Source organism: Mytilus trossulus, chromosome 8, assembly GCF_036588685.1.
Source record: "Mytilus trossulus isolate FHL-02 chromosome 8, PNRI_Mtr1.1.1.hap1, whole genome shotgun sequence".
Classification (NCBI taxonomy): Eukaryota; Metazoa; Mollusca; class Bivalvia; order Mytilida; family Mytilidae; genus Mytilus; species Mytilus trossulus.
This window is the reverse complement of record NC_086380.1, coordinates 8,267,438-8,281,926: the sequence shown is the minus strand read 5'-3', so window position 1 is coordinate 8,281,926 and position 14,489 is coordinate 8,267,438. Positions and strand designations below refer to the sequence as shown.

Below are 14,489 nucleotides of genomic sequence, written 5' to 3'. Positions count from 1 at the left end.
ATTCCATGGAAAATTATAATTTCTAAAAAGAAGACTGCAGCAACTATGGCACATATGATTTTTATAGGAACCGAATAATGGACTTGTAGAAAATTTAATATGTCTGCAAAATTTCATCCTCAGTGCAATTATTGAGAATCCGCTAAACTTCAATAAACAGATAACTCACAACTTTATTTCTTCTCAACATATGTCATACATGAATATTAACATTGAAAATAGTTCAATGAAAAAAAATCACCACAATTATTTGTACACTTTTATAAACTGTAATTGTACTGCTCCTCTGGGGGTCTTGATTGACAACTAATTATTGTTGTGGTTAATTGTTGTTGTTATGAAAACCTTTGTGACAAATATTTTTGGTCCGTTGTTGTTATGTTTTTGCTATAAAAGAGAAATGAGAAAATCTATGACCGCAACCCACTAACACGTATTGCATACTCTTTTTTGTTTTATTTAATGCACAAACTACAATATATTCGGTTAGAAGTACAACTCATTCTTAAACGAAGGATTAATCATTAATCTGCTGTAACATCAGCTGTTTGGTCTTCGATACTTCCGTAAAAAAAAGTTTTGCAGACACAATTTGTTGCATCGAAACATAGTTGTTATGCTATTCCTATTGATTTTATTAAATAAAAAAAAATGATGGCATTCAGTTTCCCTACTTTAAACTGTTCGTTCTTTAAATATTTTATAATTAAAAAACAAATCACCATCAGCATCATGAAGTATAAAATACTGAGTACATGGCAAAATCATTTGTAGATACAACTAATAACCAAGTCCAAAGTTCAAATTTGATAAAAAGTGGAGTGTCCTAAATATTAACCTGATATTTAGAGATAGGTAATTTTTATCATTATCCCTTTTCTTTGTATTATCAACATATTTATCCATTATTTCGATGTAAGTAATGTTTTTTTTTTCATGTGTACATATTTTTTTAATTTATGCAGCACAAACATGCATGCAGGTGCACAGGATCCAACTTTCATAGTTATTTGTAAGCCTGTACTGTAGTTTGTAAGCCAAAAAAGTGTCCCATGAAAATGTGTCTTCTTGAACTATACTTGCATATCAATGACACAGCAGAAGATGTAAGGCTGTGTATGCTAAAGAGAAATAAAAAAATAAGATGACTGTAATTGGAAGAACTTCAGAAAGACATAACTATATATCCTTGGTAACTGGGCGACACATTGCCATTGGGGTATAAGAGATCCAACCAGTTTAAAAATTCAACATGATGACATTGAATCTGAAGAAAATAACACCATTTAGGACACGCAAAAGATACGGAATTAACTCCAATTTTTAACAGCTATTTTAAATATCTAGTCTGAGATTACTCTGAAGTCCGACAGCTGTTTAGCCAGACAAGCTGGGGCCGTGGGACGTCAGAGCTTGTCCCATATCAAAAATTGGATATTTGCCCACCCAAAATAGATGCGCTACTTCCTCGCTTCTGGAGCCGGAGCCGACTGAGGGCCTTGGAATTATATAAATCGGGCATCAATCTCTTCAGTTTTCATTTATCTCTTCATTTATGTAAGTTTCACCTACCTGCCAAACCTTTAATTTTCTATATTTTAACATTTTTCACAGAGACCCATGATATAATTCCAAGGCCCTCAGTCGGCTCCAGAAGTGAGGAAGTACCGCTAGCGCATCTATTTTGGGTGGGCAAATATCCACTTTTTGATATGGGACAAGCTGACTGACGTCCCACGGCCCCAGCTTGTCTGGCTAAACAGCCGTTGGACGTCAGAGTAATCTCAGACTATTAAATATCTAGGCGTTATAATTAGTAATTACATCACAAATGACCTACATTGGGGAAAGCACATAGACATGATAGATATATATGCAGCAAATCTTTACAAAATTTCACAGGTCATATCATTTCATGGGAGACGCTATATATATATTAACTTATTTACAGATCTACCAATGAAAAAGGTAAAATCTCAAAAGTAATGAACTCCAAGCCGAAGGAAAATTCAAAACAGAAAGCCCTTAATCGAAAGCTCTGACAAACACCCCTTACCGAAAAATAAGCCCTGCGGCAAACATTTGCCGCAAGTTTGCAGCAAACATTGCCGCAAGCTTGCAGCAAACGTTTGCTGCAAACTTGCCGCAACCATTTTACCATGCAAATGAAGTTTGCCGCAAGCTTGCGGCAAACATCATTATGCAAATTAGATTTGCCACAAGCTTGCGGCAATTGTTTGTTGCAAACTTGCGGCAAACTTGCAGGAACTACACATATACCAATGTCATGTGTGTAGACACATTCAATTTATCTCTTTCAAATTACACAGCAACATTTTAAAAAGTCAATTCCTGTCTTTATACAAACAGTCATTGAAAGAATTCTTGCAAACTCATGAGATGTGAGGAAATACAAACATGCATTTGAGTTTTGAAAAAGGGGCAGGAGTCATTCTCAAATGAAATAATATATATAACTGTATTAAAAACTGAAAAAGGTAAAATCTCAAGATGTATTGAGTATAAAGCTAGGTATTATTGCATTACAGAATTTAACTTAATCTTAATAAACATGATCATGATGGTGCAGTACATCAGTAACAAATTCAAACTTAAAATAGCTTAAGTTTTTCAATCACACATACATGGAAATATAGTTGCTTACTTAATTATGTATGATGATAACATTAATTATTTTATTAAAACATGCAGTTCTATGAATCATTTGTACTTACACAATTATACTGATTATCCCATATTATTGAACCAAAATGCCTCCTTGATCTCTGATATGTGAAATGCATTTTCAAACACAACCAACATGACCTAGCCACAATTTCAAATTGTTAGCATCCAGGAAGTGCCAACTAGGCATGCCCAGTCAATATTGTGTAATTCCTGCAATGTTCTGGCAAACATATAGAATGGTCAAAGTTTTCTGCAATCTTGCGGCAAACATATTGATTTGTTAAAGTTTTCTGCAATCTTGCGGCAAACATTCTTTATAATTTTAAACTTTCTGGCAATCTTATGGCAAACATTGATGTTTCTGCAAACTTGCCGCAAGCTTGCAGCAATGTTTGCCGGAAGTTTGCAGCTAGCGGCAAACATCTGCAAACACTATTTTCTGTGTTCCTGCAAACTTTTTGTTTGCCGCAAGCTTGCAGCAAGTCTGCTGCAAGTTTGCGGCAAACAATTCAGTTTCATAAGGGACACCAAACGAATTGTCGACAACAACTGTCAAAATCCTGAGTTGGTACAGGCATTTCTAAAATTACTTATTAGCAAATGGTGGATTAAACCTGCAGGTTTTACAGCTAGCTAAATCTCTCACTTGTATGACAGTTGTATAAAACTTCATTGTATAAATTGTTAATGATGTGTGAACAAAACAAACAGACACAAAAGGTAATAAAAAATTGAAAAAATAGGGGTCATGCAGTCATCTGTTGTCTGCTCTATGGTCGGGTGGTTGTCGCTTTGACATATTCACCATTTTCTTTCTCAATTTTACAGTAACTGTAGCTTGACTAGTCCTAACGTTTATGACCCCTTGAAAGGCTATATTTTTAATTAATTTTTTTGCCTTCCAGTAGCTGTGATTTTGTTGATAACTTCTCTTCAGACATTGTTAAGTATCTTTATTGGTTTATATGTCTGCTCACTTCTCAAAGCTGTGATATGAGAATAATCATGTCCCTACTTTGGTATCTTTCGCCCCTCTTTTATTTTAATAGCAGAAGAGACACAATAAGAGAATTTTTTTTAGACATCAATAACTTTATTAAACTGTTATGGGATGTTATGAAACTATAACAGTAATGCTATTATGCATGTAGCTGTTATGGGATGTTATGAAACTTGGACAGTAATGCGATTATGAATGTAGCTTCTTCAATATTGATCAGTACAAATGTAATAGAATCAGAATATATTTAGAATAATATTAATAGCTTTTTCTATTTATGTTACTGATATATTGACTTTTACTTAGTATTTAGCACTCATGACCTATAATACCTATTAATTTTGTTGTAAACAAATTAAATCCTTCATGAGTCAGAGACAATCTTTCTTTTGTAATGCAGGACTACACTGTTATTGATTTCAAGTTTGTAATCCAAATGATTTATATACATTGTATATTTTTTTTTATTGCTACTTGTATTTTTTTTCTTTTCATTTTTATAAAAATACACAAGTCTTTGTATATTCTTTTACAAATTCTTACGAAAGTCCGTGACTAATCGCCAAAAACATGAGGTTGACTTTAATTTGATATTTATTGATAAATGTTTAGTACTTTTCATTTTATCTCCAGAAATACGAAAAAAATGCACATATAAACATAGTTTAAAGGTACATTAAAATATTTATAATTTATAGACCAAAGTTGTTACTAATTAACTAAATCTTGAAAAATTAGATGCAGGGATACTGTTAATTTGTTTGCAGTATGTTATTTCAAACATTTGATACTTTCTTTACAGATGGCAGAATGTTGAAATCATTTACTGCCCTCTCCAGACTACAGCAGAGTAACAGAGTGTTATCAAGAAGAGTTATCCCCTCTTTGTTTTATTGTACACAGAAAACAAGCATGCCAGTCACTAAAGCGGTCATATTTGATCTGGGTGGTGTAATTGTACCCCAACCTATGATTGCTTTTCGAGGTAAGTTACCATTCAAGATGATGAAAATGGCTGTTTAAAATTCACGAGCAAATAAAATACAGATTCTGGACATGAACATTTTAATGAATATTAACCCTGCTTTGTTCTAAACCAATACATTGACATATTTTAGGCTTGACTGATTTATTATGAAATGTGGCTTTCTTCTGTGTAGTAGCTTTGCTCAAGTATCCTTCCAAGGAGATCATCTCTGACAAACAGATACAAGAACTTTTGTTATTGAAGATGTTTAAAGATGGACACTTTTTCATCTTTCAGAATTTGAGAAAAGTAAAGGTTTACCAGCAGGCCTGATTGGTAGAATGATAGTCAGAAATGGTGATGAGGGGGCTTGGTCAAAACTAGAAACAGGAGAATTGGCATTTCCACAGTTCATGGAGGCTTTTAACAAGGAATGCTCAAAGGAGGTAAAACAGAAAATGAATAGAAACAACGTTTTGAAAAATGTTTTTATCAGCCTCAGCCTCAGCTTTTGTTTCTAAGGATTTAAAAAAAATATTTATGCATTTTTTTTTTACTAATTCCATGTTTTGATATCCCAACTTATTGAGTTTTTGCAACTGTCAATTAAAGCTAGAAAATAAAGAATAAGTTGTCAAAAAAAGGGCTGTATTATAAATCAATTCATGGTTACACTTGAACAAATTTAGTTTGACCTGAGCTATTGCAACATTTATGAAAGGGAAGTAACTCAGTTTAGAATTCTGTTTGTATTTTTATTACAAATAGGACAAGAAGTTGACATAACCATAGAATTAACAAGGATCCACACTGTCCCCCCCTTAATCCACACAAAATGTATTTCATTCTTCAATATTTGTCCAACATTCATGTAAGGGAAGTAATTCAGATTGAAATTCTGCAATATTATTTCTTTTCCCCTAAATCCACCAAAAATGCATATCATTATTAAATTTTTACCCAACATTCATGTAGGGGAAGTAACTCTGTCTAACAGTTATATTTGTATTTTTGTTACAGATGGGCCAGGAAGTTGACATGACAGACATGTTTGTTTCTCTACACGCTGCCCTTATAAATCCATTTCCACAGATTATAGATGCTATTAAGTGTATACGTGAGGAAGGCATGAAGACAGCCATCATCACAAATAACTGGAAACACCCTGGAAATGATTCAGGAATGTTATCAAAAATTAAACCTCTATTTGATGTGGTAAGGGGATTTAAAACACACATTTTGTCTTCAGTGGAAGAGCCAGGGGTGTATGGTTGTAGATATTAAACCTTTGTTAACTTGATCATCCAAAGTAATAATTATATTTTAGATAATAAGAAAATGTGGTATGAGTGCCAATGAAACTCTCCATCGGAGTCACAAATTGTAAAATTGAACTATTATTGGTTCAAGTATGGCCTTCAACACAGAGCCTTGGCAGCAAACAGCAAGCTATTAAATGCCCCAAAAATGACCAGTGTAAAACCATTCAAACAGGAAAACTAAAAGTCTTATCTATATAAAAAAAACAATTGACGATCAACACTTATGAACCACATCAACATATGAAAACTACTGAACATCAGATTCCTGACTTAGGACAGGTGCAAACAAATGCAGCTGGTTTAAAAGTTTAAATAGATTTCAACCTTCACCAGTCTAGTATTTTATTATTAAAATTAGTACTTAACTCTTCTTTAAATGATTTGAATTTTTACAGTTTTCGGTTCTAAGATTTTTTAAATGTTCTTCCCTTCGAATAAGATAGAGAAAATTGTTTTCTTTGTAAGCAGATACTCTTGTTACAATACATAAGGGAAGGATGCATTTAAAGGAAATGTGAAAATGGAATTTAAAGTAGCCATTGAATAGTTTCAGCTTAAATTATGTTGTGTAAATATAAGAGTGCAGAAAGATACCAAAAGAATATTCACACTCATTAGATTAACTGACACGAAAAGTAACATAGAAAAGGAAAGATTAAGCAAAACAAACCCCACCTGATCTCATCTCCGAAAGAGTACAAACTAGGTTGAATGACATCGATTACGGTAAGAAACAAAGTATTCCTACCTGTTAAAGATTTTAGATTACAATATTCAATCCATTATCTGTATTGTAGATCATTGAATCATGTTTGCTTGGAATAAGAAAACCTGACCCCAGAATCTTTCATGCATGTCTAAAGGAACTTGACCTTCAACCTGAAGAAACAGTGTTTTTAGATGACCTTGGTGTAAACGTGAAATCAGCAAGACAATTAGGCATAAGAACAATTAAGGTTTGTACATAGTATCAGAAATATTTATCTTAATTTTATTATACACAATAGATTTTATACAATTTAGAAATACAATGATATAATTTCCTTTATAACAAATTATATTTGACAAAAATATCAAGAATCAGCTATTATTGCTATTTTACAAAATGGATCTTACTGACTGATAGTTTCTTTTCTCAGCACAGAAGTGTAATAGAAAAAAAATGATCACTAGAAACCAAGGACTCACATGGCCATTGTCAGCGAAATTAACAACGACTAAATAGGAAAAATAAGGATAAACAGATAATCATTGGTCATCTATACTGTTTTTTTTTCTCTCACCCTTGCCATGTTGACTCGAGCAAGCAAGAAAATCTATTTCGTTGAGATTACAAAGGATAATCTATAATTTTAACCTCAGTTTTATGTTGTATTTTAGGTTACTGATCCTGATCAAGCAGTGAGAGATTTAGAGAAGGAATTAGGTGGACTGTGTATGAGATGCTATAACCTCAGTTTTATGTTGTATTTTAGGTTACTGATCCTGATCAAGCAGTGAGAGATTTAGAGAAGGAATTAGGTGGACTGTGTATGAGATGTTATAACCTCAGTTTTATGTTGTATTTTAGGTTACTGATCCTGATCAAGCAGTGAGAGATTTAGAGAAGGAATTAGGTGGACTGTGTATGAGATGTTATAACCTCAGTTTTATGTTGTATTTTAGGTTACTGATCCTGATCAGGCAGTGAGAGACTTAGAGAAGGAATTAGGTGGACTGTGTATGAGATGTTATAAAGAAGATACCATAACTGTACCAAAACATCTGGAAATCAACATGGATAAACTAAAAAGCTACCTCAACTGGGCTCTGAAATTACATTCTAAAGGTTTGTTGAATAACTTGGTTGCAATTTAGATTTATCATATCTCCATAAAAATAGTATAAACCAATCACCTTTCCTGTCTGTCTGTGTGTGAACAAGCTTGATAAATATAATGATAGCTTTACACAGTGCTGGAATACTACTACACAATGAGCATACAGAAATACAATTTCTGTTCAACATTGTTAAAGGGGAGATAATCTGGATTGCAGGAAGTGTTATCACTGCGTGGCGTGTGATACAATTTTATTCATTCAAGACAGTCAGAATTTGAATATTTAAAATTTAAATGAGGGGTCATTAAAAGCAATTAAAGGAAGGGATCAAAACAAAAAATGAAATATACTTTCAAAACGTGATAATTATTTGGACTGATACATTCTATAAAGAAAAAATACAAGAATTGAACAAAATTAAGATGATTCTTAGTAAGGTCTACATAATTTATTCTATTTTTAGATCCTCCTGTAATACGATGTTTCAGACATGGTCAATCCAATCCTACATATTATGTCTTCTATGGAGGGAAACATCTTGTTCTTAGGAAGAAACCAGTAAGTAGGACAGCTTGCAAGTTTTATTAAGGTGTTTCTCAATATTCAGGTGTATATGTTAATAGATACAATTGTCTGCGATATATATAGAAAGGTATATGTGCATATTAAGGTGTCAATTATTTGGTTTATAAAAAAAATGTGGTATGATTACCAATAAAACAATTCTTCACTGAGAGTCTAAAGGATACAGAAATTAACATTGAGTAATGACATCTAGTCCTCTTTAACTGAGTGGTCCTTGGTAGATCACAAGTCTGTCAACCCAATGATTGTGAACCCCTTTCTTAATGAGGTTTGTATAATTGTCCTCTTAATTGACAAGGATTGCTTGTTTTCCTGTTGACGGTCAATGATTATCTTAGCATACTCAGGCCTTTTCTACCTATTAAAACTGACCATATGCAACAGACAAAGTAGCTGAAGATGAGTTAAACACCAACTTAAACAAAATTAATAGAGTACACCTTTGACATGCTGTTTTGTTTTCAAACATATACCGTAATGATGAGCTAGATTTTGTGATCAAATTTTAAATGGATTTTCTATTTGAGATATTTTCTCATGTAGAGAAATAAATATTAATTTTTCAAAGCTTTTAAAGGGTATTTCATTAAATTATAAAACTACATTAAAATTCGATTGCAGCCTGGTAAATTACTGCCTTCAGCACATGCTGTAGAGAGAGAGTTTAAAGTGATGAAAGCTGTTGGACAACATGGTGTACCTATACCCAAGATGTATGGCCTTTGTGAAGACAGCAGGTAAGTTTGGTCTTAGTTATTCCCCTGCTGTTGTCAAGCAAATCTGTTGGTCATTATCATGTACTGATACCTGAGATGTATTGTGTTTTTAAAACATAGAATTCATTTAGAAAAAAAAATCCCTGCTCAAGAGGAAATTTTAAAGTTAGAAGTTGGTCAATATACTGTAATTAACATGTATTTATGGTAAAACACAAACTGTGAAAACCCTCTTGGGTAGTGAAAGTCATTAAACACCTCCCAGTAATGGTTTCTGGTTAAATTGTTCTAATGATACCACATTTGATATGTTTTGCAAGAAGCAATTTGGAAACTTGAATAACATCAATGCACCTATACATTATCAGTATTGAAGCGATCAGATAAAATATTTTTAATTTTGCATTTACTTATCAATTTACTTTCCAGTTTGATAGGAACACCATTTTATATCATGGAGTATGTAGATGGTAGAATCTTCAAAGATCGTGCTCTTGCTGGACTGACAAGACAGCAGCGTGGAGAGGTCTATTCTGAGATGATCAGTACTCTTGTAAAGATACATTCTGTCAATATATCAGCTGCTGGCCTCGATGATTATGGGAAGAAAGGTAAGTACACAGGAAATGTTTTCATATTTTTAGCTCACCTGGCAGACAGGGTCAAGTGAGCTATTCTCATCACTTATTTTTTAGATGTCAAAGATTAGTTGCATGGAAGAATGAGATTAATTGATTAATTGCTGCTTGCTTAACTTTGAGGGGTAGTTATTTCATTGTTATTCGGGACAAGGAAAAAATAACAAAAACAAGAATAAAGTTGCGCAAAGTGAGATTAAACTTGAATGAAGGGCAGATATTTTGATTGCTGGTGGAAGATATGGGTTTAGTGAATCCCTCAGAGATATGTCGTTCTTTAACATGCAGAAAACATAGCACTCACCCTGAATAAGGCAATGTACTTAACTTCCCCATCATAGCCTGATGTGGCTGTCAGTTTATGCATCCTGTACAATTATACTGACGCCTCACTTGAGCAAGGCTTTTACTGCTGGAACGAGAGAGGTCCAGTCCAGATGGCCATATTTTTAAAACTTCAGTTAAGTTCAACCCTTGTATACTGAACAGATATATCATGTAAAGGAGGGGTATTTGCGAAAAATACCAGTCAAGAGAATGTTAAATTTCACGAGCCTTAAGGCAAAGGAAATTCATTCTCAAGACTGGTATTTTTCGCAAATACCCCTCAAGAACATGATATATCTGTTTAATTACACCGAATGTTAATGAACTGAAATGCATCGATGATCTTGATGTTGCAAGCGTCCAGTCTGATAGAGTATTTTTTGGCAAATACCACGGCAGAGAGGGTAAAAAAGGCATAACCTTTTAGCAAATACCCCGGTGGCGTTAAAAATGAACGATATTCATTTGATAACAGTAAATTGGTGAAAAATACACTGGCTATCAACCAATCAAAACTCTAGATTCTTACATAAGGTGTAATTATAACTTCTAAACAGGCGGATAAACACAGATCAACTATTGCGTCTTGATGGATATTTCTTCACATGATTTCAAATTTTCATACTTTACGCTGTAATGTTTGATGTTTTTGTCGAGCCTTCGACTTTAGTCGAAAAAGCGAGACTAAGCGATCCTTCATTCCGTCGGCGTCGGCGTCGTCAGCGGCGTCAACAAATATTCACTCTGTGGTTAAAGTTTTTGAAATTTTAATAACTTTCTTAAACTATACTGGATTTCTACTTGACTTTGACAGAAGCTTGTTTATGATCACAAGATAGTATCCAGAAGTAAATTTTGTAAAAATAAAATTCCATTTTTCCGTATTTTACTATAAATGTACTTAGTTTTTTCTGTGGGGAAACAAAACATTCACTCTGTGGTTAAAGTTTTTAGAATTTTAATAACTTTCTCCAACTATCCTGGGTTTGTACCAAACTTTGACAGAAGCTTGTTTATGATCATAAGATAATATCCAGAAGTAAATTTTGTAAAATTAAAGTGAATTTTTTCCGTATTTTACTTATAAATGGACTTAGTTTTTTCTGCGGGGAAACATGACATTCACTCTGTGGATAAAGTTTTTAGAATTTTAATAACTTTCTTAAACTATCCTGGGTTTGTACCAAACTTGGACAGAAGCTTGTTTATGATCATAAGATAATATCCAGAAGTAAATTTTGTAAAAATAAAGTTTATTTTTTCCGTATTTTACTTATAAATGGACTTAGTTTTTTCTGCGGGGAAACATTACATTCACTCTGTGGTTAAAGTTTTTAGAATTTTAATAACTTTCTTAAACTATCCTGGGTTTGTACCAAATTTGGACAGAAGCTTGTTTATGATCATAAGATAGTATCCAGAAGTAAATTTTGTAAATAAATAAATCCATTTCTTCCATATTTCACTTTTACATGGACTTAGTTTTTCTGTGGGGAAACATTACATTCACTCTGTGGTTAAAGTTTTTAAAATTTTAATAACTTTCTTAAACTATCCTGGGTTTGTACCAAACTTGAACAGAAGCTTATTTATGATCATTAGATTGTATCCAGAAGTAAAGTTTGTAAAAAGATTACTCCGTTTTTTTCTGTTATTTTCTTTTAAATGGACTTAGATTTTCTTACAATCATAAAATAGTAACAAGAGGAATATTTTTATTGATTTTTTTTCCTCATTGTTGTTGTGCCTGTGATTTACAGCAAAAATAGGCGAGACACTGGGTTCCACGGAACCCTTACAAATTTTTATAATTTGACTATAAGATGTAAAAAACAGTAAATGTTTAGTTGTTTTTGCTGGTTCTTGTCTGTCATACTGGTATTCGTTATTCATAAATTGTTATATATATATATATATATGCGAAAGCAAATTTACAGATCTAACATTGTTGGGTTTATGTTTAGACGAGTTGTATATATATATACACAGCCATGTATCACCATCATTGATTGCGATCCGATGGATACATCTGTTGTAGGGTTGTCACTGACTCAGACGTACTTATGAATATAATTATTTTCTGTGACTGTATCTTACATTAATTTGTAGGATCCTTTACTATAGATAATTTAGCTGATCTGTAACAATAACATCTTCATGCCTTATATATCATGTACTGTAGTACGCCGCTAGATTAAAACTGACGTGGAAAGGTAACATATGGCCACCGAAAGCTCTTTTTTTGAGAGCCCAGGTGGTCGTGTGGTCTAGCGGGACGGCTGCAGTGCAGGCGATTTGGTGTCACGATATCACAGTAGCATGGGTTCAAATCCCGGCGAGGGAAGAACCAAAAATTTGCGAAAGCAAATTTACAGATCTAACATTGTTGGGTTGATGTTTAGACGAGTTGTATATATATATATATATATATATATATATATCATAAATTAGGCGGTTAGTTTTCTCTATTGATTCACATTTTTCATATCATCAAGGCCTGTTATAGCTGACTTTACTGTATGATTTTTCTCATTGTTGGAGGCCATAAAGTTGCCTATATTAGCTTACAACCACTTCATTTGAACTTTAAGGGATAGTTGTCTCATTGACAATAATAACACATCTTATTTTTATACTGGGTAAATGATACTCATATTAAACAAAAAAGGCCATAGTCAGAATTGGTAGAAATCAACAAATATAATAAGCATTAGTTCAAGGATATTTATTTATGTATTTGACTTCACAAAATTTCTGTTTATTCTATATGTTAACATGTGTTTTATGAGAAATTTATGTTTAATTTGAAACATGTGGAAGACACACAATTGAATTTTTACATTACCCACATTTTCTATCATATAATATTTTTATAATTTGAAAGATGAAATTCTCTTTTTGTAGGTGGATATTTACAGAGAAACATAACCCGCTGGACTAGACAGTACGAAGCCAGTAAAACACATGAGATAGAAGCTATGGACAAACTTATCAAATGGTTACCAGAACATTTACCACAAGATGAACGTGTAACAGTTGTCCATGGAGACTTTAGGTTAGATTCTAGGATAAGTGAGGGGGGATAGGACCTTTATCGGGACTCCGGGATCGGGTGTTTTTAAGCTCAGGATTTCGGGATTGAGCCTTTCGGGAACCGGGAATTCTTTTTTGGGAATTTCGGGACCTCAGGATTCAGTGTTTTCAAGCCCAGGATTTTGGGATTTTGTGTTTTTAAGCCCAGGATTTCGGGATTAGGACCCCTCCTACCCTCCCTCATAAGTAGAAACAAATAGAATCTTGGTACTTTCTTTTTCACATGTTATTGTAATATTAGGGAAATAAGACCTTTAATAGATGAAAACAAATCTTTAAACTAGAAAAACAAATTTGATTTAATATAAAATGTTTAAATTCAGTATTTATAACTTTGGATAGAAACAGACATGTATAAATATGTTTTTCTTATTCATATAAGAAGATGTGGTATGACTGCCAATGAGACAAAGCTCCTCTTGAGACTCAATACTTATTCTTCATATCTATTTTATAGTCATAGAAATAATGGGAATAGTGTTTTTATTGCAAACTTCAGTACTCAGGAGATATAAAATTCTGCATACCAATTGTAAACACTGCCCCCAGTCAAATTCTTGTCAGTAGTTGTCATTGTTTATTTTTTTAAAGTGTTTGAACAGAAGTAAATTATTTTAAAAATCTGTGAGGCATTTACCCTATATTGACATATAACCAAAATATCTATATATGGTAACCTTGTTAATAAATACATTCATCCCTTGAAATTGAATTATAACCTAGATGTTGTTCGGTTCATGCTTTATTGAAGTCAACTTGACATCTTTTTTTATATACACCTATATTGATAAACCTGTATTCAGGTAATACTTTTTAAATGTCATTGAATTTCTGAGTATGTTCAGAAAAGATAAATTATTCAAGAAAAAGGGACAAAAGTCACCAGAGGGACAGTCTTTCAAGAAAAAGGGACAAAAGTCACCAGAGGGAAAGTCTTCCAAGAAAAAAAGGACAAAAGACACCAGAGGGACAGTCAAACTATAAAATAAACTGACAAAGCCATGGCTTAAAAAGAAAAAGACAAACAGAAAGAAATTCTCATTCTGTAAATTCCTATGTACTCATGACTAGAATACCTAAATTAGATAATTTATATTTCAGAGTAGATAATATGATATACCATCCAACAAAACCTGTTGCCATAGGAGTTATTGACTGGGAACTCTCCACCATAGGAGATCCATTAACTGATTTAGCTACCTGTTGTCTTGGTTACTACACACCATCAGCACTTGATGTCATACTTCCTGGCAAGTTTATTGTATTGTTTTACTGTCAAGGCGAATCAAGTAAAACCCCAGTTTTTGGAATCATATGAAATAGAATATATGT

The 14,489-nt window shown here is 32.9% G+C and overlaps 1 protein-coding gene across 3 annotated transcripts in view; it reads left to right on the top strand.

Annotated features, from left to right (window-relative positions):
- Positions 1 to 755: 755 nt before the first annotated feature.
- Positions 756 to 14,489, top strand: part of LOC134728225 (acyl-CoA dehydrogenase family member 10-like) — a 74,929-nt gene continuing 61,195 nt past the window's right edge. For 2 of the 3 annotated variants that reach the window (XM_063592756.1, XM_063592757.1), the window contains exons 1-11: positions 756 to 855; positions 4,491 to 4,673; positions 4,953 to 5,101; positions 5,676 to 5,870; positions 6,775 to 6,933; positions 7,643 to 7,805; positions 8,262 to 8,356; positions 9,005 to 9,120; positions 9,529 to 9,710; positions 12,969 to 13,119; positions 14,259 to 14,407. In XM_063592756.1, coding sequence (XP_063448826.1) covers positions 4,499 to 4,673; positions 4,953 to 5,101; positions 5,676 to 5,870; positions 6,775 to 6,933; positions 7,643 to 7,805; positions 8,262 to 8,356; positions 9,005 to 9,120; positions 9,529 to 9,710; positions 12,969 to 13,119; positions 14,259 to 14,407 — 1,534 coding nt within the window. In that variant the 5' untranslated portion in view covers positions 756 to 855; positions 4,491 to 4,498. Of the gene's footprint in view, positions 916 to 4,490; positions 4,674 to 4,952; positions 5,102 to 5,675; positions 5,871 to 6,774; positions 6,934 to 7,642; positions 7,806 to 8,261; positions 8,357 to 9,004; positions 9,121 to 9,528; positions 9,711 to 12,968; positions 13,120 to 14,258; positions 14,408 to 14,489 lie in introns of all 3 variants that reach the window. The other variant, XM_063592758.1, reaches the window with a different exon arrangement.